Genomic DNA, 23906 nt, shown 5'->3' on the forward strand with positions numbered 1-23906 from the left:
ATGCCTTAATGTAATTACAGAGGTTTCCAGTTACTTTACTATTTTTGGAGAGGGGAGTAAGATAAGCTATTGAAAAACCTAAATTTTCCAGTGATGCTCCAGAAATTATTTAGCTGTCGTCTCTTTGTTTCAGATCCTCATCATGGCCTTTCAAGACTGTTTATACAGCTTAGAAAGAAGTCAGTAATGCTTAGTCTTTTGAAAACTAAATATTAAGCCTAAAAGAAGTGATAAAATTGAGACTTTTAATGTTTATCTGCCCATGTTGGCTAGGGGGAAGAAAATTCCTGGGGATCTGTGAAATAGGAACATACATGCACACAGTGCAAGAAAAATGTTTTTGCTCTTTTTATCCCAGACTTAGAATTTAAGCTTTAAGTGTATTTGGGGTCAAGAGCAAGATCCTGTCTGTCTAATGCCACGTTCTCCACTTTGGGTGGAAACGCCAGTGTGTGTTTGTATTCAGAAAGCCACTTGAGCCTGCTGCCAGGTATCTGTTCTCTTTGGGTAACTTCCTGGGAAGTTTTACTTTAAATTTGATTGGACATGCTCTTCTTGTAAGTTGCTCTAAATAAATTTCTCCCCATGCATTGTCTAGTGGATTTAGACTTTTATAAAATCCTTGCCTGCCTTTCACTGAGGAATCTCCTCCACTTTCTATAACTATTCCTGTTCCCTGAATACGGATAAGCCTGTCTTTGTTGTGCTGCCTTTTTTTGTTGTTGTTGTTAAACCTATTCTCCTCTTTCTATAAATAGAACTATAAAAGCTTCCAGTATAAATTTGTTTGATGTGTAGCTATGTATAGTCCCTTTGGTTTTATTTCTAAGGCTCATAAATCCAAGTGCAAATGAGCTGCCCACACAGATGTGGGGACCAGCATCAAACTGAAGAGCACACTGCTGTATGTTAGCTCATGTTTGTCCCTTTTACTTCATGAGATAACAAGTGAGTAATCTGCTTCCATGTGCTATTTAAGTGATGTCCAGTGGGAATTCCCTGGCAGTCCAGTAGTTAGGACTCTATACTCTCGCTACCAAGGGCCCAGGTTCGATCCCTGGTCAGGGCAGTAAGATCCCACAGGCTTCACAGTGTGACAAAAAATAAATAACTAGATAAATAAATAAATAATGTCCACTGTGTGGGAGAGAGAGCATCCCTTGTCCTGATATCGGTTCTTTATAGCCTGCATTCTGTTTCTTTTTAAGACATTATGTTTTGCTCAGATTCATCATTTAATTGGTCATGTTCATTATGACTGAATGAAACTATGCTCCAAGTACTTATTTTGATATCATTTTCTGAAATAAATTCAAATAATCTGGGTCATTTATAGTAATAATAATGATGATTAGGACAGAGTTTCTAGAAAGTGCGTTGCCCCATGACCTTTGACTTTCCCACCTGGATTATTTTTTCCAGAGATTATATCTGCCAGGTGGTGCAGAGAAGCAAATCAGTAGTTTAAGCTATTGTACTTTTCTGATAAACAACGTGAACCAGATCTGCTTTTATATAGAAGTGATATCAGGACGCTGTATGTATTACTGAACCCTGAAAAGCTAAATTTAGAGAGAGAAATGTTTTCATCTTCCTATGAATTTCTTTTCAATATGCCTAAAGTATTTGAATCATGAGACTTTTAAGGGGATTTATTTAAAAAACAAAACAAAACAATTCTACCTTTGTGCCAGAGGTGGAAAAATATGATGAAAACCTCCACGAAAAGACAGCTGAGCAAGGTGGGACGCCAATCCGATACTACTTTGAGAATCTCAAAATCAGTATTCCCCAGATCAAGCTGAGCGTGTTCACCTCCAACAAGCTTCCGCTGGACCTTAAGGTGAGCTGCTCACCGGGGAAGTTCTAAAAACCCCTTTTCCTGGGAAAAGAATGAGTGTGCTTACTACCTGCCTTTTCCTGTCCAGCCTCATCATTTGTAGCAGATATTTTTACAGGTTTTCCTTTTTGAGACAGTTTATCAATTCACATGTGTATGTACAGTTGACCCTGGAGCAACACGGGGGTTAGGAGCACCCATCCTCCTTGAACTTGAAAATCTGCATAGAAGTTATCACTGGCCTTCTGCACGTGTGGTTCTGCAGCCAAGTGCGTACCACTGAAAAAAATCCACGTGTAAGTGGACGACGCAGTTCAAACCCATGTTGTTCAAGGGTCAACTGTACCTTTCTTTCTTTTTTTTTTTTATTGTTTAAGTATGACTTTACTGAAGATTAAAGAGTAACAAAAGAATAAACACAGAATTTCATAAAAACCCATCTGCCCTCTGCTTAGCCCGTTAGCCCGTGGCTTATCTCAGTGAGGCAAAAGCCCATCTCCTGGGCTGCTCCCAGACTTGAGAGAAAAGCTGCAGCCCGGACCGTATCTTCTTTTCATGCCCAAGACTCACCTGCCCTCCTTCTCTCCTCCTCTCTAAGTATTCATCCCTTCTTGAATGGTTGACAGTAGAAATGTCTACCACCTTCAGGGACGACTGGGTCACATACTGACTGAGATGTGGGCCCCCCCCACCCCACCGTACCAGGTTGTGACACTCTTATAGAGCATTTGGATGTATACTTGACAGGTGCAGTCTGAATACTGTCTTTATTTTCTACAGTAAAATCTATTAAAAATTAAGGGATGTTCCTCAAATTCTGATACAATATTTGACTCAAAAGTCCATACACATTTCCCCCCTATACTGAGCTTCCCCTTAGTGTATAAGAAATCAGGAATTTTAGAGGTCCATGTGTCCTTATCCCCTGCTTGATAAACAAGGATTTTGAAGTTCGCAGGGCTTTGTCATTGAAGATAATATAGATAGGTAATGTAGAAATAGATAGATAATGGTAGGAGCAGGAGGAGAACTGGGTGAATGTCACAAAGCCTTTCCTTGGGTGGAGTCTCCATCTGCCTCCCTGCAGCTGGCACCCGTTACTTCTGGTTCTTTGCTCTATTGCTCTTAAAGATGGTTATGATGGTGTCTACCTCTTCACCGGTCTAAGACTCCCGCTGCCACATGCTGCCTCCTTGAAGATGCTGCAAGGTGGTCTCTCTGAGTGGAAGGAGATAGAGACATGAACAAATAAGTAGTAAAACTGGAGTCATAAATATCCACACCTCTGGGTCTGTCCACATTGCAAACAAGTGAAGCAGCCCAGCGGGGACACGGCCCTCAGTGTGTGCACAGCCCTCAGCGTGTGCACACTCCATCTGAAATGGGCAGTGCAGCTCAGCTCCAGCCTATTGTCACACGGTAACGTGAACCCAGAGCTGCCAGATCTTCAGAATTCTTAAAGTGAAGCCAGAAATCTGGACTTTTATGTGGAATCTCCTGGTCTTTAAGTGTTGGCAATCCATTTGAATTTTTTTGTTTTTGTTTTTCAACCTTGTGGGCCTAACAGAACACACAGGCAGGCCTCATGCGGCCCACTATTTGCCTGCTCACAACTTCCAAAATAGACTTATAGGTAATAGGACAGCAGCCTGGTCCACATCAGGTCCTATTTGGATCAGGACAGGACCAGGGTGATAGTTTCATTAAGGCAGCAAGTGGGGTGAGTGGTTGGGAGTGCTGGTCGGGAACCAGGAGATCTGCAACCATCCTGAGAATAGCGCCTTCTCGATGGACTGTCCCGTTGGCTTAATTTGCTTTAACTTCATGTTCCCCAGGAGACTGAAGATACTTATGATCAGCATGGGAGTGAGGGAAAAACCGTGGGAAAACCACTATCTTGCTCATATTCACAAGTATCCACTTGACTTATGTGACCTTTCGGAATGGGTTTGTTTGATAAAGTATATATTCCCCCAGAACACTTGGCACTCGCCCAGCAGACCAATGTCAAGCATTTCCTGAGAGTTAAGGACTTCTTGTTTTTTAAATCATCTTACTAAGAAACACAGACACCTAACTGTTCCCTTTCAGATTGTTCCCAGTAGAAAACTTCCCCCCAGACTGACAAATGCCGTGTGATTTTCTCCAGTTGAAGTGACTCCAGATCCCCAGTTCCAGGGTATTGACGCTCGCCAGTTTGCTTTGCATGCAATAAACTAGCAACCATCGAGGTCTAATATTTCATTTGGCACTGTACTGAAGGCCAAAGTTATGAGGTGTGGGCAGGGGGAACCCTGAATGTGATACGTTAATGTCTCACGCCAGGCGGTGGAAATTGGGACATCAATATTAAATCCTCAGCTTGTGGAAGTCACCATTTCATTGTGTCTTGAGTTCTCCTCATGGAGTCTGGGACCCATAAAATAATGTCGTTTATTCAAAGAGTTTTCTAACAGAGTAATATCCCTTGATGAGCAGCTCTTGGGAATTGCAGTCCTCTCTTTGAGATGAATAGATAACGGCTAAAAGAATGGAGTCCCGTCCCAGAGCAGGAATCATGAGAGTCTGACTAAAAGGTAACCGTGTCTTTGGTATTGAAGGAATAATTATCTTGATTCTCTTGACTCCAGACCAGAAATGAGGCTGTCAGAAGTCTCAGAGGGAAGTCTCTCCAGGTTTACAGTGAGGGTACATTATTGCCAGATAGAGTGTCTGTTCAGAGGACTCAGAGCAGTCTCACAGGTGCTAGCTTGATTGGATTCCTTGCTCTGCGATGGAAGAAGGGGGAGATAATAGCTCCATCTCACAAATGCAGAAAGGAGAGCAGGGCATTCCCCACCCCCACCCACCCCACCCCTCTTTCTCCATTATTCTTCCAAGTTTGCATATTAGAGAGCAGCAGAGTGATATGGAAAATGCCAGGTAGTTTATGTGTTCTTTGCCTTTTTTTAAAAAAAAGATCAAAAGAGTCCAGGAACCTTTAAAAGGTTTCACAAGGTGGCCTACAGCAGTCCCTTTCCCATTTAGAGCATTGGGGTATTACAAAAGAAGGGCTTTAATTGAGCAATCTAGTTTGGAAGAAAACCCACATTTTAATGGTCAGAGAGCAAGAGGGTGGGGGTAAGGGGGAATTTCAAACAAAGACACTATTTAAAAAGCCTAAAACTGTCTTCTCAAAGGCTTGAAATAATTTGTTGGGAAACTTCAGACCCTTTACTTTTTTCCTCCCCTCCCTAAATAAAAACCAGATTTGTTAAAAGGAAAAAAGATCCAGTATTGTTAATTGTATTTCAGAAAGTGCCAGAGAGGGAAATATCCCTGTAGTTTTAAACACTGTCCCAAGAGGAAAATGGGCAAATACCCTGCTTCACATAAACAGTCTCTGTGTACCATAAATAAACCTTTAAAGAATGAATTCCAGACAGTTTTGTTTAGTGCAGGATAAACTGAGAAGGGAAGGACGTGGCCCAGGGACTTGCTTGTCATCTGAGACCTTGTGGCATATGGACAGGTATTTCTTCTTTAACTCTAAAGTTTCTGCAAGACTTCAGCAGGTTTTTTTTTGGTCTGGCGGAGGTAGGAATGGACGGTTTCCTATTTTTATGAGGAACTTACAAGCACAGATTGCCTTCTCCAGTGTCCATTTTATAACAGGAAACTGTCTGCTACTTGAGTAAATAAGCATCAACTTTGTACACTACTGTATTTGATTAGTCATTTAGTTACTGCAAGAAAAAGCCCTGATGGGCTCTTGCCCTCCCGTCTCCCGTGCTTTGACTCGCCAGAGTGACCTGAAGGTGGCAGAGTAACTCATACCAGTGTGCCGTAGAGCAGCTTTTTCCACTGTGGGAGGCCCCACAGCAGTACCAGATAAAGGCGACTTTTTACTGAAAGGCCAGAATATTTCCTTGGTTCAGACAAAGTGCGTTAGCCGCTCAGAAAGGGGATAGTGTCTCTCATGACGGTTTTGACAACTTAGTAGAGGTATTAAAGTTTTTTTGGTATCATCTGTGGTTCTTCAGTGTTTGGCTGCAGTGAGGAAGTTGGGGTCCTAAGCTTTTTGCCATCTCCTTTGTTTTGATCTCATTTCCTGTTCTCTGAGAAGAAAGTAAGGCTCAGCTGTATTGCCAAAACAGACTGCTGAGCTGATGCTGGTGTCTGGGTTTCCCAGCATATTTATTGTTTGGTTCTGAGCGAAATGGTGAAGCCTGCCGGGCCTCGGTTTCTTCATCAGTGAAACGGGGAAAGTAGGGCCTGCTTACTTCATCATCACTCACCATGTGGATGCGCAAGGTGTGCATGAATGAGGAGCAGGAAGTGTTTCAGGAGAAATAAAATAATCCTCTATTCTGGTCTTCATGCTTTCCCCCAGATAGTCACGGTTGTGAAAATGTGCATGCTCAAATCTACGATCTATTAGTTATCGGCTACGGGAGTTTAGGACACCCACTTAATGTTTCTTTGGGATTTTTGTTGTTGTTGTTGTTTAAAGAAATGAGAGTGTTAGGCTGAGTTAAAACTTGAGGATGCTGTTAATCTCCAAAATGTTTTGTTCTGAAACTTTTTAGTAGGCTACTAGTGACTTCCCAAGGCAACCAGTGCAGGGGTACTCTTTCCTGTCCTATCTCTGTAAGGCCCTCTGCCATGTTCGATACTATTGACTGCCCTGTTCTTGACCATGTCCTTTCTGGTTCTCTCCTCTGACTCTTCCGTTTGTTTCATCTCTTCTAACCCTATGTTTATCAAAAAGGGTCATTTTTTACCTAGTGGACTAAACTCTCTGGTCATATCACTTGTCCATTTTAAAAATAATTTTATTAGTCTTTTATCACTAATAATTTTAGAAACTCTTTATAGAAGTTTTGTTTATGATGTAAGTTGCAAGTATTCTTTCTCTGGTTTTTCACTTGTCTTTTTTCTTTGCTTTTGGTGAGCATATTGTTTTTTAATCATACAAAGGCTTTTTACTTTATGTTGTTGAATTTGTCAGTCTTTTTCCTTTTTGAATCTGAATTTCAACCCACTCTTTGGTTTTAAAAAATTTGCATCTCGTTTTTCTTCAGTTATGTAGTTTCATTTCAGTTAAGCATGCTCCTATTCCAAAAGAATTTAAGACAGACTCTGAAGATACATGCTGAAGGATTAAAAAATAAGAGAATATGAAGTAGAAAGTCCATTAAATTGCATATGAGTTTTTAATATAAAGCCATTTTAATTCAATGGGGAATATATAGGTGTTCTAAAATGCTATTAGACTATCCAGATAGTGATATGGAAAAATATGAAGTTAAATTTGTTATCACACTCTACATAAGAATAAATTTGAAACAGATCAGAGATTTACTGACATTATTAGCATGAATGAAAAAGTGTTTTTATATTAAAAAAGGAGAGCACTTGGCATGCTCTCTAAAATCCTTAAATGTCAATCATGTTAAATAAAAATATAATTGGAAAACAGACTATATCCAGAAATTGTTGACAGGCTTATAGCAGACCCAAATCAGCTGAGAACTACAAGAAAAGCTAGACTGAAAAAAGCCCAAAAGTCTGTTGAAGGTATTGCAAAATTACCAAGTCAGTACTTGAGGGTCCACAACTTACGAGAGGAGAGAAACTCAATCAGGTGAGCCAAACATTAACTCTGGTTTTATTTTTGAGACAATTCTAATTGAGAAAGAGAAGTCAAGCAGGAAGGCAGCTCTCAAAAGTCAGAGAATCAGAGTAAAGCTTTAGACAGTCTCATGGGCTGGTCAAGCAAAAGCGAGACTCCATTGCTACTAAAAGAGTTGGTAATTGAGGGCCTCGTATCTTTTTTTATTGACATATAGTTGATTTACAATGCTATGTTAGTTTCACGTGTAAAGCAAAGTCATTCAGTTATACATATTTTTTTTTCATCTTCTTTTCCATTATAGGTTTTTATGGGATATTGAGTATAATTCCCTGTGCTTGTAGTAGAAACTTGTTTATTTGTTTTATATGTGGTAGTTTGTATCTGCTAATCCCAAACTCCTAATTTATCCTCCCCTAACCACTTTCCCCTTTGGGAACCACAAGTTTGTTTTCTATGTCTTTGAGTCTGTTTATGTTTTGGAAATAAGTTCATATGTATCATGTTTTAGATTCTGTGTGTAAGTGATATCGTATGATATTTGTCTTTCTCTCATTTACTACTTCACTTAGTATGATAAGTTCTAGGTTCATCTGTGTTGCTACAAATGGCATTATTTCATTCTTCTTTTTTTTATTTTTATTGTTACTGTTCAGTCACTCAGTCGTGTCTGACTCTTTGCGACCCCATGTGCTGTAGCATGCCAGGGTTCCCTGTCCATCACCAACTTCCGGCGCTTGCTCAAATTCATGTCCACTGAGTCAGTGATGCCATCCAACATTGTGTCCTCTGTCGTCCCCTTCTCCTCCTGCCTTCAATCTTTCTCAGCATCAGATTGAATTTTTTTTATAGCTGAGTCGTATTCCATTGTGTGTGTATATATATATATATCTTATCAGTTCATCTGTCAATGGATATTTAGGTTGCTTCCATGTCTTGACTATTATAAATAGTGCTGCTATGAACATTGATGTGCATGTATCCTTTTCAACGAGTTTTCTCTAGATATATACCCAGGAGTAGGATAGCTGGATCATATGGATCAAAAAACTAAAACTCTAATTTTAGTTTTTTAAGGAACCTCCATGTACTCTTCTCCATAGTGGCTGCACAAATTTTGCATCCCACCAACAGTGCAGGAGGGTTCCCTTTTCTCTACACCCTGTCTAGCATTTATTATTTATCGACTTTTTAATGATTGCCATTCTGACTGGTGTGAGGTGGTATATCATTATAGTTTGGATTTGCATTTCTCTAATAATTAGTGATGTTGAGCATCTTTTCATGTGCCTATTGCCCATCTGTATGTCTTCTCTGGATAAATGTCTGTTTAGGTCTTCTGCCCATTTTCTGATTGGGTTGCTTGCTTTTTGGTTATTGAGTTGTATGAGCTGTTTGAATATTTTGGAAATTAAGCCCTTGTTGGTCTCATTGTTTGCAAGTATTTTCTCCCAGCCCATAGGTTGTCTTTTCATTTTATTGATGGTTTATTTTGCTGTGCTAAAGCTTGCAAGTTTGATTAGGTCCCATTTATTTATTTTTGCTTTTATTTCTATTGCCTTGGGAGACTGACCTAAGAAAACATTTCTACAATTTATGTCAGAGAATGTTTTGCCTATGTCCTTTTCTAGGAGTTTTATGGTGACATGTCTTATATTTTAAGTCTCCAAGCCACTTTGAGTTTATTTTTGTGTATGGTGTGAGGGAGTGTTCTAACTTCATTGATTTACATGCGGCTGTCCAGCTTTCCCAACACCACTTGCTGAGGAGACTGTCTTTTTTCCATTGTATATTCTTGCCTTCTTTGTTGAAGATTAATTGACCATAGGTGTGGAGGGGCTCATATCTTACAGAGAAGGGACAGGCAGAACAAGGACCCTTATAGTCTTGAGCTGTTTATTTCTTGAAGCAGATGCCAATTTCTAAGCAGTCTAGGAGAAGCTAAGCAAAAAACAGCAGTCAAGAGGCTAACTAAATAGATCTTTTAGCAGTTTTATGGTGCTGGGGAGATTGAAAGTGGAGGGATGGAATTGGTTTTCAGTTGAGACTGCTGAAGGACTATACCAAACCTTATAAAGATGGAAACAGACCAAGATTATCTTTATTGTTGTTCAGTTGCTCAGTCGTGTCTTTGCGACTCCATGGACTGCAGCATGCCAGGTTTCCCTGTCCTTCACCAGCTTTACAAAGACTGAAAGCCAGCCTTGAAAACACCGGATGGATTAACCCCCTTTAACTGCCTTGTTGTTCAGTTGCTAAGTCGTGCCCTACTCTTTGCAACCTCATGGACTGCAGCACGCCAGGCTTCCCTGTTCTTCACTATCTCCTGCTTGCTCAAATTCATGTCTATTGAGTCAGTGATGCTACCTAACCATCTCATCCTTTAACTGCCTGCCGAAGCTAAAGACTCATTTAAAATCTACAAGTTTTTATACAAAAAGTAGCATTCAATCACAAGTTACCAGGCCTACCAAGAGGAAAAACAGACACTGCTGCTGCTGCCGCTGCTGCTAAGTCACTTCAGTCGTGTCCGACTCTGTGTGACCCCATAGACGGAAGCCCACCAGGCTCCCCCGTCCCTGGGATTCTCCAGGCAAGAACACTGGAGTGGGTTGCCATTTCCTTCTCCAGTGTGTGAAAGTGAAAAGTGAAAGTGAAGTCGCTCAGTCGTGTCCGACTTTTAGCGACCCCACGGACTGCAGCCCACTAGGCTCCTCCATCCATGGGATTTTCTAGGCAAGAGTACTGGAGTGGCTTGCCATTGCCTTCTCCGAAAACAGACACTAGAAACAGATAAATCAGATGTTGACATTATCAAACACATGATTTAAAATATAAATATAAATGTGTTCAAGACACATTGGACAAAATATCATCAAATTAAATATAGCAATGTATAAGAAGAAAAATACAGGTGACCCTTGAATAACGTGGGTTTGAACTACGTGGGCCAATAACATACTGATTTTTTTCCCCCAATAAATGTAGCACTACGTGATCATGGTTGGTCAAGTCTGTGGTTGTAGAACTGTGAATGTGGAAAGCTGACTGTAAAGCTTTATGAGGCTTTTTGACTGTGTAGGGGATTGGCACTCTTAACCCCCACGTAGTTCAAGGACTAATTATATGAATATATTATAACCAAATCATATTTATTCCAGAAGTGTAAGTTAATCCGTCTGCCAGTGCAGGGGATGCAAGAGATACGATTTGGATCCCTGGGTCAGGAAGATTCTTTGGAGGAGAAAATGGCAGTCCACTCCAATATTCTTGCCTGGAGAATCCCATGGACAGAGGAGCCTGGTGGGCTATAGTCCATGGGGTCACAAAGAGTTGGACATGATTGAGCAACTGAGCACATGTGCTCACAAGTTTACATTTCCAAATAAATCATATCATTTCCCACATCAGCAAAATGAAAGAATGAAAAAATAGGCTTATCTCAATAGTTGCACCAAAATGTTTTGACAAAATTCAGCATCCATTTATGAGAAGTCAGCAAGCAAAAAGTAGACAGGAACTCCCTTGATCTGACAATGTGTCTCCATGAGAAATCTACCCCAAATATATTCGGTGGTGGTCTGTTGAAAGCACGAAGGGATGGCTGTTATCCCCACTTCTGTTTACTGTTTTGTTGGACATCCTAGCCAGTAAGATAAATAAATAATAGATACAAAGACTGAACAGGAAAATGAAAACTTTATTATTTGTAGAGAACATGATTACCTAGAAAATCTAAAAGAATGTACAACTAAGTTATGAGAATGGGTAAGTAAATTTAACAAGGTCCCTGAAGACATTATATAAAAGTCAATTGTATTTCTGCTGCTGCTGCTAAGTCACTTCAGTTGTGTCCGACTCTGTGTGACCCCATAGACGGAAGCCCACCAGGCTCCCCCATCCCTGGGATTCTCCAGGCAAGAACACTGGAGTGGGTTGCCATTTCCTTCTCCGATGTGTGAAAGTGAAAAGTGAAAGTGAAGTCGCTCAGTCGTGTCCGACCCTTAGCGATCCCACAGACTACAGCCAACCAGGCTCCTCCATCCATGGGATTTTCTAGGCAAGAGTACTGGAGTGGCTTGCCATTGCCTTCTCCGCATCTGCAGCAATTAAAGAGAAAAGGAAAAATTGAAGGATGCTTTTACAACACCATTTAAGAAAACATCAAATACAATATCATCTATTAACTGTGTAATGAATCATGCCAAAACTGAGTAGTTTTAAACAACCATTTGATTTGTTCTCAAATCTGTGCGTCAGTAATTTGGACCGGACTCAGCTAGGTGCTGTTTCTGCTGGGCTCACCTGTAGTTATTGATGTAACTGCAGTCCCCTGCCAGTCAGCTGAGATCAAACAGTGTAAGATGACCTTATGACCATGTCAGGTGCTTGTTGTTGGCTGTCAACAGAACCCCCTTCCACGTGGTCTCTTGTTTTCAAAGAAGCTAGTCTTGGATTCCTCACATTGTGGAAACATCAAAATAGATGAAGGAGATGCTCCAGGATTTCTTGAGGCCAAAGGTCAGAGATTGCTCAGTGTTACTTAGGTGGCGTTTTATTGTTTAAGATAAATTATATGGTCAGTGCAGATTCAGGTGAAGGGGGCTTCCCTGGTGGCTCAGAGGTTAAAGCGTCTGCCTCCAATGCGGAAGACCCGGGTTCGATCCCTGGGTCGGGAAGATCCCCTGGAGAAGGAAACGGTAACCCACTCCAGTATTCTTGCCTGGAGAATCCCATGGATGGAGAAGCCTGGTAGGCTACAGTCCACGGGGTCGCAAAGAGTTGGACACGACTGAGCGATGGAAGGGAAGGGGAATGGTAGAAGATGCAAAGAATTTGTGGCCATTTTTACTGTACCACTTGATGCCTAGGAATAAAGCCAGCAGTGTGTACAAGACCTCTGCACAAAAAGCAATGAAATATTACGGAGAAAAAATAAAAAGCAGATAAAGGGGTGCACCTCGTTAATACACTGGAAGATTGAATATTGTAAAGTTGTCATTTCTTAAATTGATGTATAGATTCAATACAATCATTATGAAAATTCTAGCAGTTTTTTTTGTGGCAGATTGACAGGCTGATTCTGAAATTTGCTTGCAAAGTGCAAAATGTAGCCAAAAATTGTGAAGAAAAAAGAACAGAGTTGAAGAGCTTACTATTGGACTTCAAAATTATTATAAAACTACAGTAATTAAGACAGTGTGGTATTGGCAGAAGACAGGGCAAAATGAGAATCCAGAAACAGACACATGAGTACAGTCACTTGACTTATGACAGAATTGCACTGTACTACAATAAGGGCAAGGATGATCCTTCAATAAATATTAAGATGATAAGATACCTCTTTGGATAGAATACTTCTTGATCTCTGCTTTCAATATATATATCGTCATGTTCAAGTAGGTTGTAGATTTGATGTGAAGAGTGAAACAATTCTACAAGTAAATATATGCAAATATCTCTATGACCTTAGTGTAGATAATTTCTTAACTACAGCATAGACCGTTCCTGTCATAAAGGGAGAGATTGTTAAGTTGGATTTCATTAAAACTAAGAATATTTGCTGTCAAAAAGCACCAAAGAGTGGTAAGGCAAGTCACAGAATGGGAGAGGATATTTGCAATATGTTCATGAAACAGACTTGTATACAGAATGTATAAGAAAAACACCTGCAAAACTATAAGGAAAAAACAGACAATCCACTGTGCAAATGAGAAAAAGCTTTGAGTAGGCACTTAAAAAAGTATATCCACAAGGCTGATATGTACATTATCAGGTGCTTAATCTCATCCTTGAACAAGAAAATGGAGGTTAAAACCGCACAGAGTTAGCATTACACACCCATCAGAACATTTGTTTTTTAAAAAACTTTCTATACCAAGTGTTGGCGAGGATGTCGCCTAACAGGAAATTTCATAGACTGCTTCAGGGGAGCCAAACCAGTTCAGCTGCTATGGAAAACTGTTTGGCAGCATAGGCTAAGGTTGAACATGTATATTCTTTATGACCCAGCAGTTCCACTCCCAGGTAGATATTAAAAAAAAAAAAAGATGTGTACAAATGTGCCCCAAAAGACACATCCAAAAATGTTCATAACAGCACTATTCATAAAAAAAGTTGGAAACAGCACAACTGTTCATCAACAGCAGTGGTTAAATAAACTGTGTTTCATTCATATGTTGGAATACTGCATAGCACTGACAGTTATATTTAAACTGCAGCTGTGTGCAACAACCTAGTGACTCTCACAGACTTAACGTTGATGTCAGAAGCCACATGCAACCAAGTCCATACTGATGATTGCATTTAGGTAAAATTCAAAGCAGGAAAAACTCATCTATAATGATAGAAGTCAAGACATAGTTGACCTGAGGGAACGAAGGAGTCGTGACAAAGAGTTCACAAGGGGCTGGGTGCTTCCAAGATGGGGATAATAACCACCTTTGTAGTCTAGGTGGTGGTTACTTGGTTGTGTTTTCTGTTCAGTCCCTCAGTTTTGTCTGACACTTTGTGACCCCATGGACTGCAGCACACCAGGCTTCCCTTCACCAACTCCTGGAGCTTGCTCAATTCACGTCCATTGAGTCAGTGATGCCATCTAACTATCTTGTTCTCTGTTCCCCTTCTCCACCTGCCTTCAATCTTTACCAGCATTGGGGTCTTTTTAATGAGTCAGTGCTTTGCATCAGGTGGCCAAAGTATTGGAGCTTCAGCTTCAGCATCAATCCTTCTAATGAATATTCAGGATTGATTTCCTTTAGGATTGACTGGTTTGATCTCCTTGCAGGCCATGGGACTCTGAAGAGTCTTCTCCAACACCACAGCTCAGAAGCATCCATTCTTTGGTGTTCAGCCTTCTTTATGGTCCAACTCTCACATCTATACATGACTACTGGGAAAACCATAGATTCGACTATACAGACCTTTGTCAGCAAAGTAACATCTCTGCTTTTTAATACGCTATCTGGATTAGCCATAGCTTTTCTTCCAAGGAGCAAGCGTCTTTTACTTTCCTGGCTGCAGTCATCATCTGCAGTGATTTTGGAGTCAAAGAAAATAAAGTCTGTCACTGTGGTTGTGTTTACTTGGAGAAAAATTATTGAACCATTCATTTGATGAGTACACCTTTCCATATGAGTGGTATATTTCAGTCAAAAAGTAAAACATGGGACTTCTCTGGTGGTCCAGTGGTTGAGAATCTGCCTTCCAGTACAGGGGGACAGGGCTCGATTCTTGGTCGGGAAGCTGGGATCCCAGATGCCTCAAGGCCAAAACACTACAACATAAAATCAATATTGTAACAAATTCAATGAAGACTTTAAAAAATGGTCTGGGGCGAATTCATGTCAATGTATGGCAAAACCAACCAATATAATATTGTAAAATAAAAAAAATAAATTAAAAAAAAATAAATAAAACTTAAAAAAATAAAAAATGGTCTACATTAAAAAAATCTGGAAAAAAAGAAACAAAGTAAAACATGCTGCTGCTACTGCTGCTAAGTCACTTCAGTCGTGTCCGACTCTGTGTGATCCCATAGATGGCCGCCCATCAGGCTCCCCCGTCCCTGGGATTCTCCAGGCAAGAACACTGGAGTGGGTTGCCATTTCCTTCTCCAATGTGTGAAAGTGAAAAGGGAAAGTGAAGTCGATCAGTCATGTCTGACTCATAGCGACCCCATGGACTGCAGCCTATCAGGCTCCTCCGTCCATGGGATTTTCTAGGCAAGAGTACTGGAGTGGCTTGCCATTGCCTTCTCCGAAGTAAAACATGACAAGCATATAGATCCAAAACAGATCATAAAGAATTATGCTGTGAAGCTAAAGTATTTATTTCTATGTGATAATATGTTACTTTGGATGATACTTCTGTGTGTGTGTGTATCTTCCTAATGTTTACCTGGAAAATCTTTATTTATGAATATCATAACCTTGACTCCCATTGGAAAGTTGACATGACTTGTAGTTTTCATGGAATCATTAAGTACCGTGGAAGGCGATCGTATGGCTGAAGTGTGTTGTTGCCTTTCTTCCCTAACTAGGCCCTGAAAAGCACCTTGGGATTTCCACTGATTCGATTTGAAGACGCCGTGATCAATCTGGATCCATTCACTCGAGTGCATCCCTATGAGACCAAGGACTTCATCATCAATGATATCATCAAACATTTCCAGGAGGTGAGCTTTGGAGTGGTACTCGGTGGCTGGAGCACGAGCGGAATGCTTCTTTTAGTTGTTTGGGAATTCTGGTTACTGAGACATTACTGCCAACAGCCCAGCTGAACATTTCAGCCCTGACCATTGTGTTATGGGGTCCCATGAAGTTATGTGGCCCACGAAGTCCACACACATCATGAAAATCCCCAAACAGTGCCTCTGACTTACAAGCTGTTAGTCTTGTTTCTTAGAACTAGTCTCAGGACCTTCCACTAGATCAGTCACAACTCTTACCAAGGGTTTAATTGATGCTTTCATGTTAACACAAGACTGTGAACTCTGTTTACCGGGCATGGGCTTACTTTGAACAACCACACCAGTGTTCTTGGAGCATATGAGATCCTGCCATAGAGTTGAACTTAAATTTTTTTTTTAAATCAAGTTGGGCATTTTCCATTTTGCATTTATTATCCTGACTGCAAAGAACAAAATGCAAAGCCAGCACATACATACTCTTCGATGACTAGATAGGTCAAGATCATATCAAACTTATTAGCTGTCAAAGTTGAAGTATGTCCTGTTCTTGTTGCTGTCTCTCCCTCTCCCTCCTTGCTTCCTTCCTTGATCTTGCTCACTGGTGATGTTTCCTCACTGTGAGGAGGATGGGATAGCGGATGTCACTGGACAGTGGAGTCAGGCTGTGGAGGTCCAGGAGGTTGAGGGTTGCAGGGTAGGTCTGAGCATGCCTGCTCTATGCATACCGCCTGCTCCACAGACTCCGAGGGGCTCCACATCCCTCCCTCACTTTCCTTTAAAAATTCTCTCCGCTGCTTGTTGATTCCATATTTATAGAACGATGGAAAGAAGAGTGCAATGTGTGTACTAATAAATACTTGTAGAGTCTTTCCTGTTTCATAGCTTTTTTCTTCTAAATGGCTTTGAAGAGTACATATGAGAGTATTGAGGATAACCTCTGGGATATGTGTATTGGGAGAGGTTTAGGGTGAAGCTTAGGAAGGGCAGGAGCTCAATATTGATGAGAAATAAAGGGCAATTGGTGGTGGGAATGGAGGACAAGACTGATTTATAACCTTTTTGCTTGGGACATTCAACCTGCAGATATAAAAAGAGGCTGGTTTTTTCTTCTTTCCCTGCTCCATTTGACAGGAACTCCTCAGTCAGGCAGCCCGGATCCTGGGGTCGGTGGACTTCCTTGGCAACCCCATGGGGCTTTTGAATGACGTTTCTGAAGGGGTGACTGGACTGATAAAGTATGGAAACGTTGGGGGCCTTATCAGAAATGTTACCCATGGAGTATCAAATTCTGCTGCTAAGGTAAGGAAATCGAGGTGCACTTCCGCTGGAATCAGCCTCAAGAGTCCTCTGTATTACTGTAGTTCTTTTATAATTAACAGGTTGTGAAAAGTTACGTGCATCGCCTCGGCTTCACTGCCCACATGCCCTGTCTTTTCCTCACCTCCTGTAACCAGGCCCCGGTCCATCGAGTGCACCTCTGCACTGTCTCTTCTTCCTCCTCTGCATTCCCACTGCCTCTGTCCAAGTGTTGGTTGTCTGTTTCCAGGCTGGTTGTCATAGCCTCCTCGCCCCAGACTTCACCACAGCTTTCACAGTGCCACCAGCATGAACTCGCTTCTTATTTTATTTATTTAAGAATTTTTTGATGTGGACCATTTTTAAAGCCTTTATTGAATTTGTTGCAATATTGCTTCTGTTTTGGATTTTTGGCCTCGAGGCACGTGGGATCCTAGTTTCCGAGTGAGGATCGAACCCTTGCCCCCTGCATTGCAAGGTGAAGCCTTAAACACTGGACCGCCAGGGACATCCCTGAACTCACTTTTTAAAACATAGTTTGATTCTTCTGCCTAAAATCTACCAGTTATTCCCCACAACTCATAGGATAAAATCCAAACTGAGGTACAGCCTTCTAGAGCGAAGTGAGCCTCTAAGTCACCTGCAGAATGGCAACAATGTGATTCTCCTGTGTCTTGCTCTCTAGTTGGCTTTTTTGTGCGTTGGCCTCCTGTTTGGTGGCCATCTTATTATTCCACAGTTTAATTTTTGGCGGAAGCTGACTTTACATGTGAAGCTGGAAAAGGTGAAGGTAGTTGAAGGTGGTGGGGAGGGGGGGGTTGCCGTTTCATAACATACAAAACGCATCTAAAGACTCTGCTTTCCTTCCCTTCCAGTCAGCTCACTGTAGAGTCCTTTTAGAGACTGTCCTTCTCATGAATGAACCAGCATTGGGAAAGCACCTGTACTCCCCACTTGTTTACCATAGTGCGTTGCCATGGCAAAGTCACAGGCCCATTTCTGTCATGACCATGAGGATGGTGGCTTCACTGTAGAGATCCTTTCAGGTGCCATATAGGAATTCGTGATGACGAGCAGGGAAGGAAATGGAATTGAACAGCCAACATTTCTGTATTGCAAAACACTCTTGGTAACAGTGTACACAAGTTGGGGATTTATTCCTGTTTTCCACACTCTTTCCTAGAGATGATGGTCCTGTAATGAGATCAGTTTCTTCAGTACCAGCAGATCTCTTTTTATTGCGCCTCACAGATTATTTACAGTTGTTTACAAATTGAAGGCTTGTGGCATGCCTGTGTGTCCAGCAAGTCTGTCAACACCATTTTTCCAACAGCATCTGCTCACTTTGTGTCTCTGTCACATTTGGTAATTCTTGAAATATTTCAGTCTTCTTCATTATATGTGTTATGGTGATAACTGATCTTTGATGTTCGTTTTGCAAAAAGATTATGATTCGCTGAAGACTTGGATGGTGGTTAGCATTTTTTAGCAATAAGGTATTTTAAAAATTAAGATAGGTGCCTTATATTTTTAGACACAATGCTGTCGTGCATTTGATCAACTGCACTGTAGTATAAACATGACTTGATGTTCATTGGGAAGTCAAAAAATCTGTGCAACTCAGTTTATTGCAATATTTGCTTTATTGTGGTGGTCCAGATTGAAACCCATAGTCTCTCTGAGGTATGCCTGTGCTGGACTTAGAGTTAAACCAGAACAAAATGTACTGTTTGACTTGTGGTTCAAAGCAGGCAGTACTCTTACTTTTAGAGAAAGGGTGGAATGTAGAGAAGCAAGAGACTGTCTAAATCATGGTTCAGAAACACACTCAGGGTCAAAGTCTGAATGAGTCTGCACATTTCTGCCTTGAATCGTTGCCTCTGCTGCCCTTGAACCTTCACCCCTGACAGCAACATAAAAGTGGCACAGGTTCCTCAATGTTCTGTTAGCTACTGAACTGGTTATAAACATATGCACTTAACATATTTACTTCTGTGCACCTGTAGCTTATATAACTTTGTGCATTAGCTATACTTCGAAAAAAATTTAAATGTAAATGCTTAGTTTAAGGATCTTACTTAATTTTTTAAAACTAATTAACATAGGACAGTGTCTTTGTTTTTATACTTCGTTTTTTATTTTTGTTCCCCTGGGCTTTGTTTTCACTTGAAAAATACAAGACACATCATCTATTTAGAGGTCTTCCTTAACCTGGAATATGCCCTGACCTTATAGCTTACTGTGAAAATAAAGTGAGGTATGACATTACGAAAATTTTGAAAAACACAGACTGAACAAGAGAAAGGAGTTTTCATTTGACTCTTTGGTTTGCATCAGTGTAAAATCTTCAGACTTTGGTCACCAGGAAACCATTGTGCTGTGCTAAGTCATAGTCATGTCTGACTCTGTGTGACCGTAGCCCATGAGGCTCCTCTGTCCATGGGATTCTCCAGGAAATCATACTGGAGTGGGTTGCCATTCCCTCCTCCACAGGATCTTCCCAACCCAGGTACTGAACCCGTTGTCTCTTAATGTCTCCTGCATTGGTAGGCAGGTTCTTTACTACTAGTATAGTCTGTGGGGTCACAAAGAGTCGGACACGACTGAGTGACTTTCACTTGAGTGGGAACCCTACTTCCCATAGGGTTGGTGTCCTTCATGTTTTTTCTTGCCTTTAGTGAGCTCTTCAGAATGGGCATCACAGACTGCTACTCAGAGGAATAGCTGTGTAATTTATTTTGATACCCCAAACCCTGGATGTGCTATAGCAATTAGTCCACATTATCTATCATGAGAAAGCAAAGAAACTTAAAATTACTACTTCATTTTGGAAATGGTAGGGTCAAAGTCCAGGTCTGTCCGCTGAATGCCCATTCAGGTTAACTATGATTCTGCATGTATGCAATTTGGCTGCAGATCTCCGTTTTCTTGTAGTTTTGTGGGTTGCAATCAGACCTTTCATGTTGCTTTGGGGGAATGTTTTGTTTGCTTTTCTGTGTATACAAGAAGAGTTTAAGGAAGTGCAAATGACCACAGTAATCAACTGTTGGCCTGTGGAAAGTATTCCTTTAAAGAGTGCCTGAGTTCCAGTGATTAAAGAACGGGGTCAGACAAGGCAGAACTACACCTCACCAAGCCCCCTCCTGTCAGCCCTTCTTGGCTGCAAAGTCCAAAAGGCTTGGTTTAGTAGGTTTTGGATGGAGTTGAATAGCCCCATAAATCTCTTAAAATTAATTATAAATATTGTGCGTGTGTGTGTTTGTGTGTGTGTGTATTTTCCTGGAACAAAGATCTGAAGTTTTTATTGGATTGTCAGAGAGCTTCATGCCTCTTGAGATCATAAGTCACTATTGCAGGCATAGGGTTGAGCGCTGAAGGCACCTCGTAGTCAGAAAACCTGGGTTCTGCCCATTCCTGCCTTTAAATAACCTTTCTCTCTGTCTGTCTCAAGAGATTTTAGTTTTTTGTTTTTGTTTTGTTTAACCTGTAAGAAGGTGTTGGTACTTTCCCTTGTCCCCACTGAGGAGCAAAGGAGATGAAGAGGTAACAACCCTCTCCATCAAATTAAAAGGAAAATCATTCTGTCATAAGAAGGTAATAGATCTGCAGGTCTTAGTTGTCTGTGGGTAGATATGAATTCTTCACAGAACATTTTTAATTTCCGGTCTATCATGTCCACTTCTGGAATTTCTCATTATATTTTAAGCTGTTGTTTACTTTATTTACTGTTAGCATCAAGGAGCTACAACTAGGAGGTAATCTCTGCCTTTTATCCCTTTATTTCTCTTAGCCTCTTCTTCTGGTCTCCCAGCCCCCAGAAATCACCTGTGGATTCCAGATCAAAGGTGATATGATTTAGGGTTAGCCACCAAGCTGTGAGCATCTGTCCATGACCCCTTTGCCTGGATCTTGGCAAAAGAACTCACACGCTTTGAGTAGAACCTCAGAGATTTGATCCTGTTCCTAAGGCCATGACAAGATGGTTGCTCCTGGAATCCTTTGTAGGAATATGATTTATTTAAGAAAAGCACAGGATTTCGGATTCTAAAACCTTGTCAGAGGAGCAGGTTTCTCTCTGCAGCATGAATGAAAAAAGCATACTTTTCCCTGTTGGGAGTCATTTGAATATAAGACCCTCTAACCTCTCTGAAAGCCAGAGAATTCATGGCGGGGGGACATCCATTGAACAAATTTCCTCTCTTAGACTCTCATTCCCTTCTCTCTGTAATTATTTTGTGATTATTTTCATTACTTATAGGAATATTGCATAGTTATTCTTAAATTTTTTTAAAAGTTCTTTGTAAACTAAGAAAGTCTCAGATGTTAAGAGTAGAACAAATGATTCCATTCACTTTTCTGCCCCTGTAGAAACTCAGTGTTTTCTCTGCACAGCTGTCATCTGGTCTTCCTAAGGGAAGAAAGCCAATAGCATAATTTCTTCCAGCTAAGGAGTGGAGCACTTTTGATCATCATCATCTGCTCTGTCCCACTTTCCATCCCTCTCTCTGTGTCCTCATCAAGGCAATATAAGATGCTCTTCATCTTGTGTACTTTTCTGATCCCAGTAATGTTTTGACTGTACACTCATGAATGCAAATATTTTAATAATTTTCCTAAAAAAATTAATTTATATATTTTTAATCGGAGGATAATTTCTTTACAATTTTGTGTTGGTTTCTGTCATACATCAACATGAATCAGCCATCGGCATACATATGTCCCCTCCCTCTGAATCTCCCTCCCACCTCCCACCCCATCCCACCCCACTAGGTTGTCACAGAGCACTCGCTGAGCTCCCTGTATCGTACAGCAAATTCCCACTATCTGTTTTACATAGGGTGATGTGTATGTTTCAATGCAGCTGTCTCAGTTTGTCCCACGCTGTCCTTCCCCCACTGTGCACACAGCCTGTTCTCTATGCCTGCATCTCTATTGCTATCCTGCAGATAGGTTCATCAGTACCATCTTTTTAGATTCTATATATATGCGTTAGTATAGGATATTTGTTTTTCTCTTTCTGACTTCTTGTTCAGTCGCTAGTCATGTCCGACTCTTTGTGACCCCATGGACTGCAGTACACCAGGCTTCCCTGTCCTTCACTGTCTCTCAGAGTTTGCTCAATTCTTGTACATTGCATCAGTGATGCTGTATAACCATTTCATCCTCTGCTTCCCACTTCTCTTCTGGCCCTCAATCTTTCCCAGCATCAGGGTCTTTTCCAACGAGTCAGCTTTTTGCATCAGTTGGCCAAAGTGTTGGAGCTTCGGCATCAGTCCTTCTAATGAATATTCAGGGTTGATTTACCTTAGGATGGATTGCTTTGGTCTCTTTTCTGTCCAAGAGACTCTTGAGAGTCTTCACTGGCACCACAATGCAAAAGCATCCATTCTTCAGCACTCAGCCTTCTTTATGGTCCAACTGTTATATTTGTCCATGACTACTGGAAAAACCATGGCTTTGACTATATGGACATTTGTCAGCAAAGTGATTATCTCTGCTTTTTGATATACTGTCTAGGTTTGTCATAGCTTTCCTTTCAAGGAGTAAGTGTCTTTGAATTTCATGGCTGCAGTCACTGTTCACTGTGATTTTGGAGACTAAGAAGAGAAAATCTGTCACTGCTTCTACTTTTTTCCCTTCTATTTGCCATGAAGTGATGGGACTGGGTGCCACAGTCTTAGTTTTCTGAATGTTGAGTTTTAGACCAGCTTTTCCACTCTTCTCTTTCCCTCTCATCAATAGCTCTTCTTCAGTTAGTTCTTCTTCACTTTTGGCCATTAGAGTGGTATCGTCTGCATGTCTGAGGTTGTTGATATTTCTCCTGGCAATCTTGATTCCAGCTTGTGATTCATCCAACCCGGCATTTCACATGATGTACTCTGCATGTACTTTCTGACTTACTTCACTCCATAATAGGCTGTAGGTTCATCCATCTCATTAGAACTCACTCAAATGCATTCCTGTTTATGGCTGAGTAATATTCCATTGTATATATATATAACACAACTTCTTTATCCATTCATCTGTCAATGGACATCTAAGTTGCTTGCATCTCCTTGCTGTTGTAAATAGTGCTGCAGTGAACATTGGGGTATGTGTGTCTTTTTCAGTTATGGTTTTTGCCTCTTTTGGACTAAGAGTTTTTTCATCAAAGTCAGTTGTTGTTCATGGAATTTAAATTTTTGTTCCTTATTCACTAAAGGTTAGTTTTACTGATAACTTTTACAGTTGTGTGATGGGTTTATTTGTCTCTTTGACTGTGGAGCATTTATTTCTACCAAGCTCAAATTTCCCAGCTCAAATTCTACAGATCTAAATTTTTGTCAAGGAGATATGAATTTTCTGTTAGTTTTAGTTAATAGCATTTTATTCTACATAGCTTTAACCATTGTTTTATTGTTTTAGATCAGTTTTGTTTGTTTTGAATTGGATAAAGACCCAATAGTTTTATATGTTTCTTGGTACAGGCAGCATTAGTAGGAAAAAGATGTGGGAACAAGGTTGAAACTCCCTGTCTCTTTATGGAGAACATACTCATTTATAAACATTACTTGAACGTCTTCTCTTTGTCAGGCCTTCTTTTAGGCTCCTTACATACATTGTCTTGTGTATGTTAAGCTCTATTCTTCAAATCAAGAAACTGAGACTTAAAGAGATTTTTTTCAAGGTCGTGCAACTGGAAATGATAGGAATGATATGAAACCAAGTCCAACTAATTCTAAAGACCTTGTTTTTACCCCTGTATATTGTTTCTCCTTTGTGTGTATGAGGCTTTCTTCCAGGCACTAGAGAGAACATGAAAAATTAATTACTGTTAGTTTTCCACCAGAAGCTTATTATTTGACATCACTTGGTTAGCTTGTAAGATGACCACTGTCACATCACCTCTATCATAAAGCAGGCTCTCAGGAAATGGTGCTGGTTGTGGCCATTCTTGGGTCTACCCTGAAGGTTCAGTGGTAAAG

General features: G+C 40.7%; 1 protein-coding gene across 8 annotated transcripts in view; it reads left to right on the forward strand.

The window, feature by feature from the left end:
- The window catches only part of VPS13D (vacuolar protein sorting 13 homolog D), a 273340-nt gene that overhangs the window by 158745 nt on the left and 90689 nt on the right, over positions 1 to 23906 (forward strand). For 7 of the 8 annotated variants that reach the window (XM_088845450.1, XM_088845451.1, XM_088845449.1 and 4 more), the window contains 3 exons: positions 1695 to 1843; positions 15496 to 15630; positions 16777 to 16944. In XM_088845450.1, the coding sequence (XP_088701576.1) occupies positions 1695 to 1843; positions 15496 to 15630; positions 16777 to 16944 (452 nt within the window). Of the gene's footprint in view, positions 1 to 1694; positions 1844 to 15495; positions 15631 to 16776; positions 16945 to 23906 lie in introns of those variants that run through there. The other variant, XR_016039627.1, reaches the window with a different exon arrangement.

The sequence above is a fragment of the Moschus berezovskii genome, chromosome 17 (assembly GCF_049115385.1).
Source record: "Moschus berezovskii isolate FMDL1 chromosome 17, NW_MosBer_1.0, whole genome shotgun sequence".
NCBI lineage: Eukaryota > Metazoa > Chordata > Mammalia > Artiodactyla > Moschidae > Moschus > Moschus berezovskii.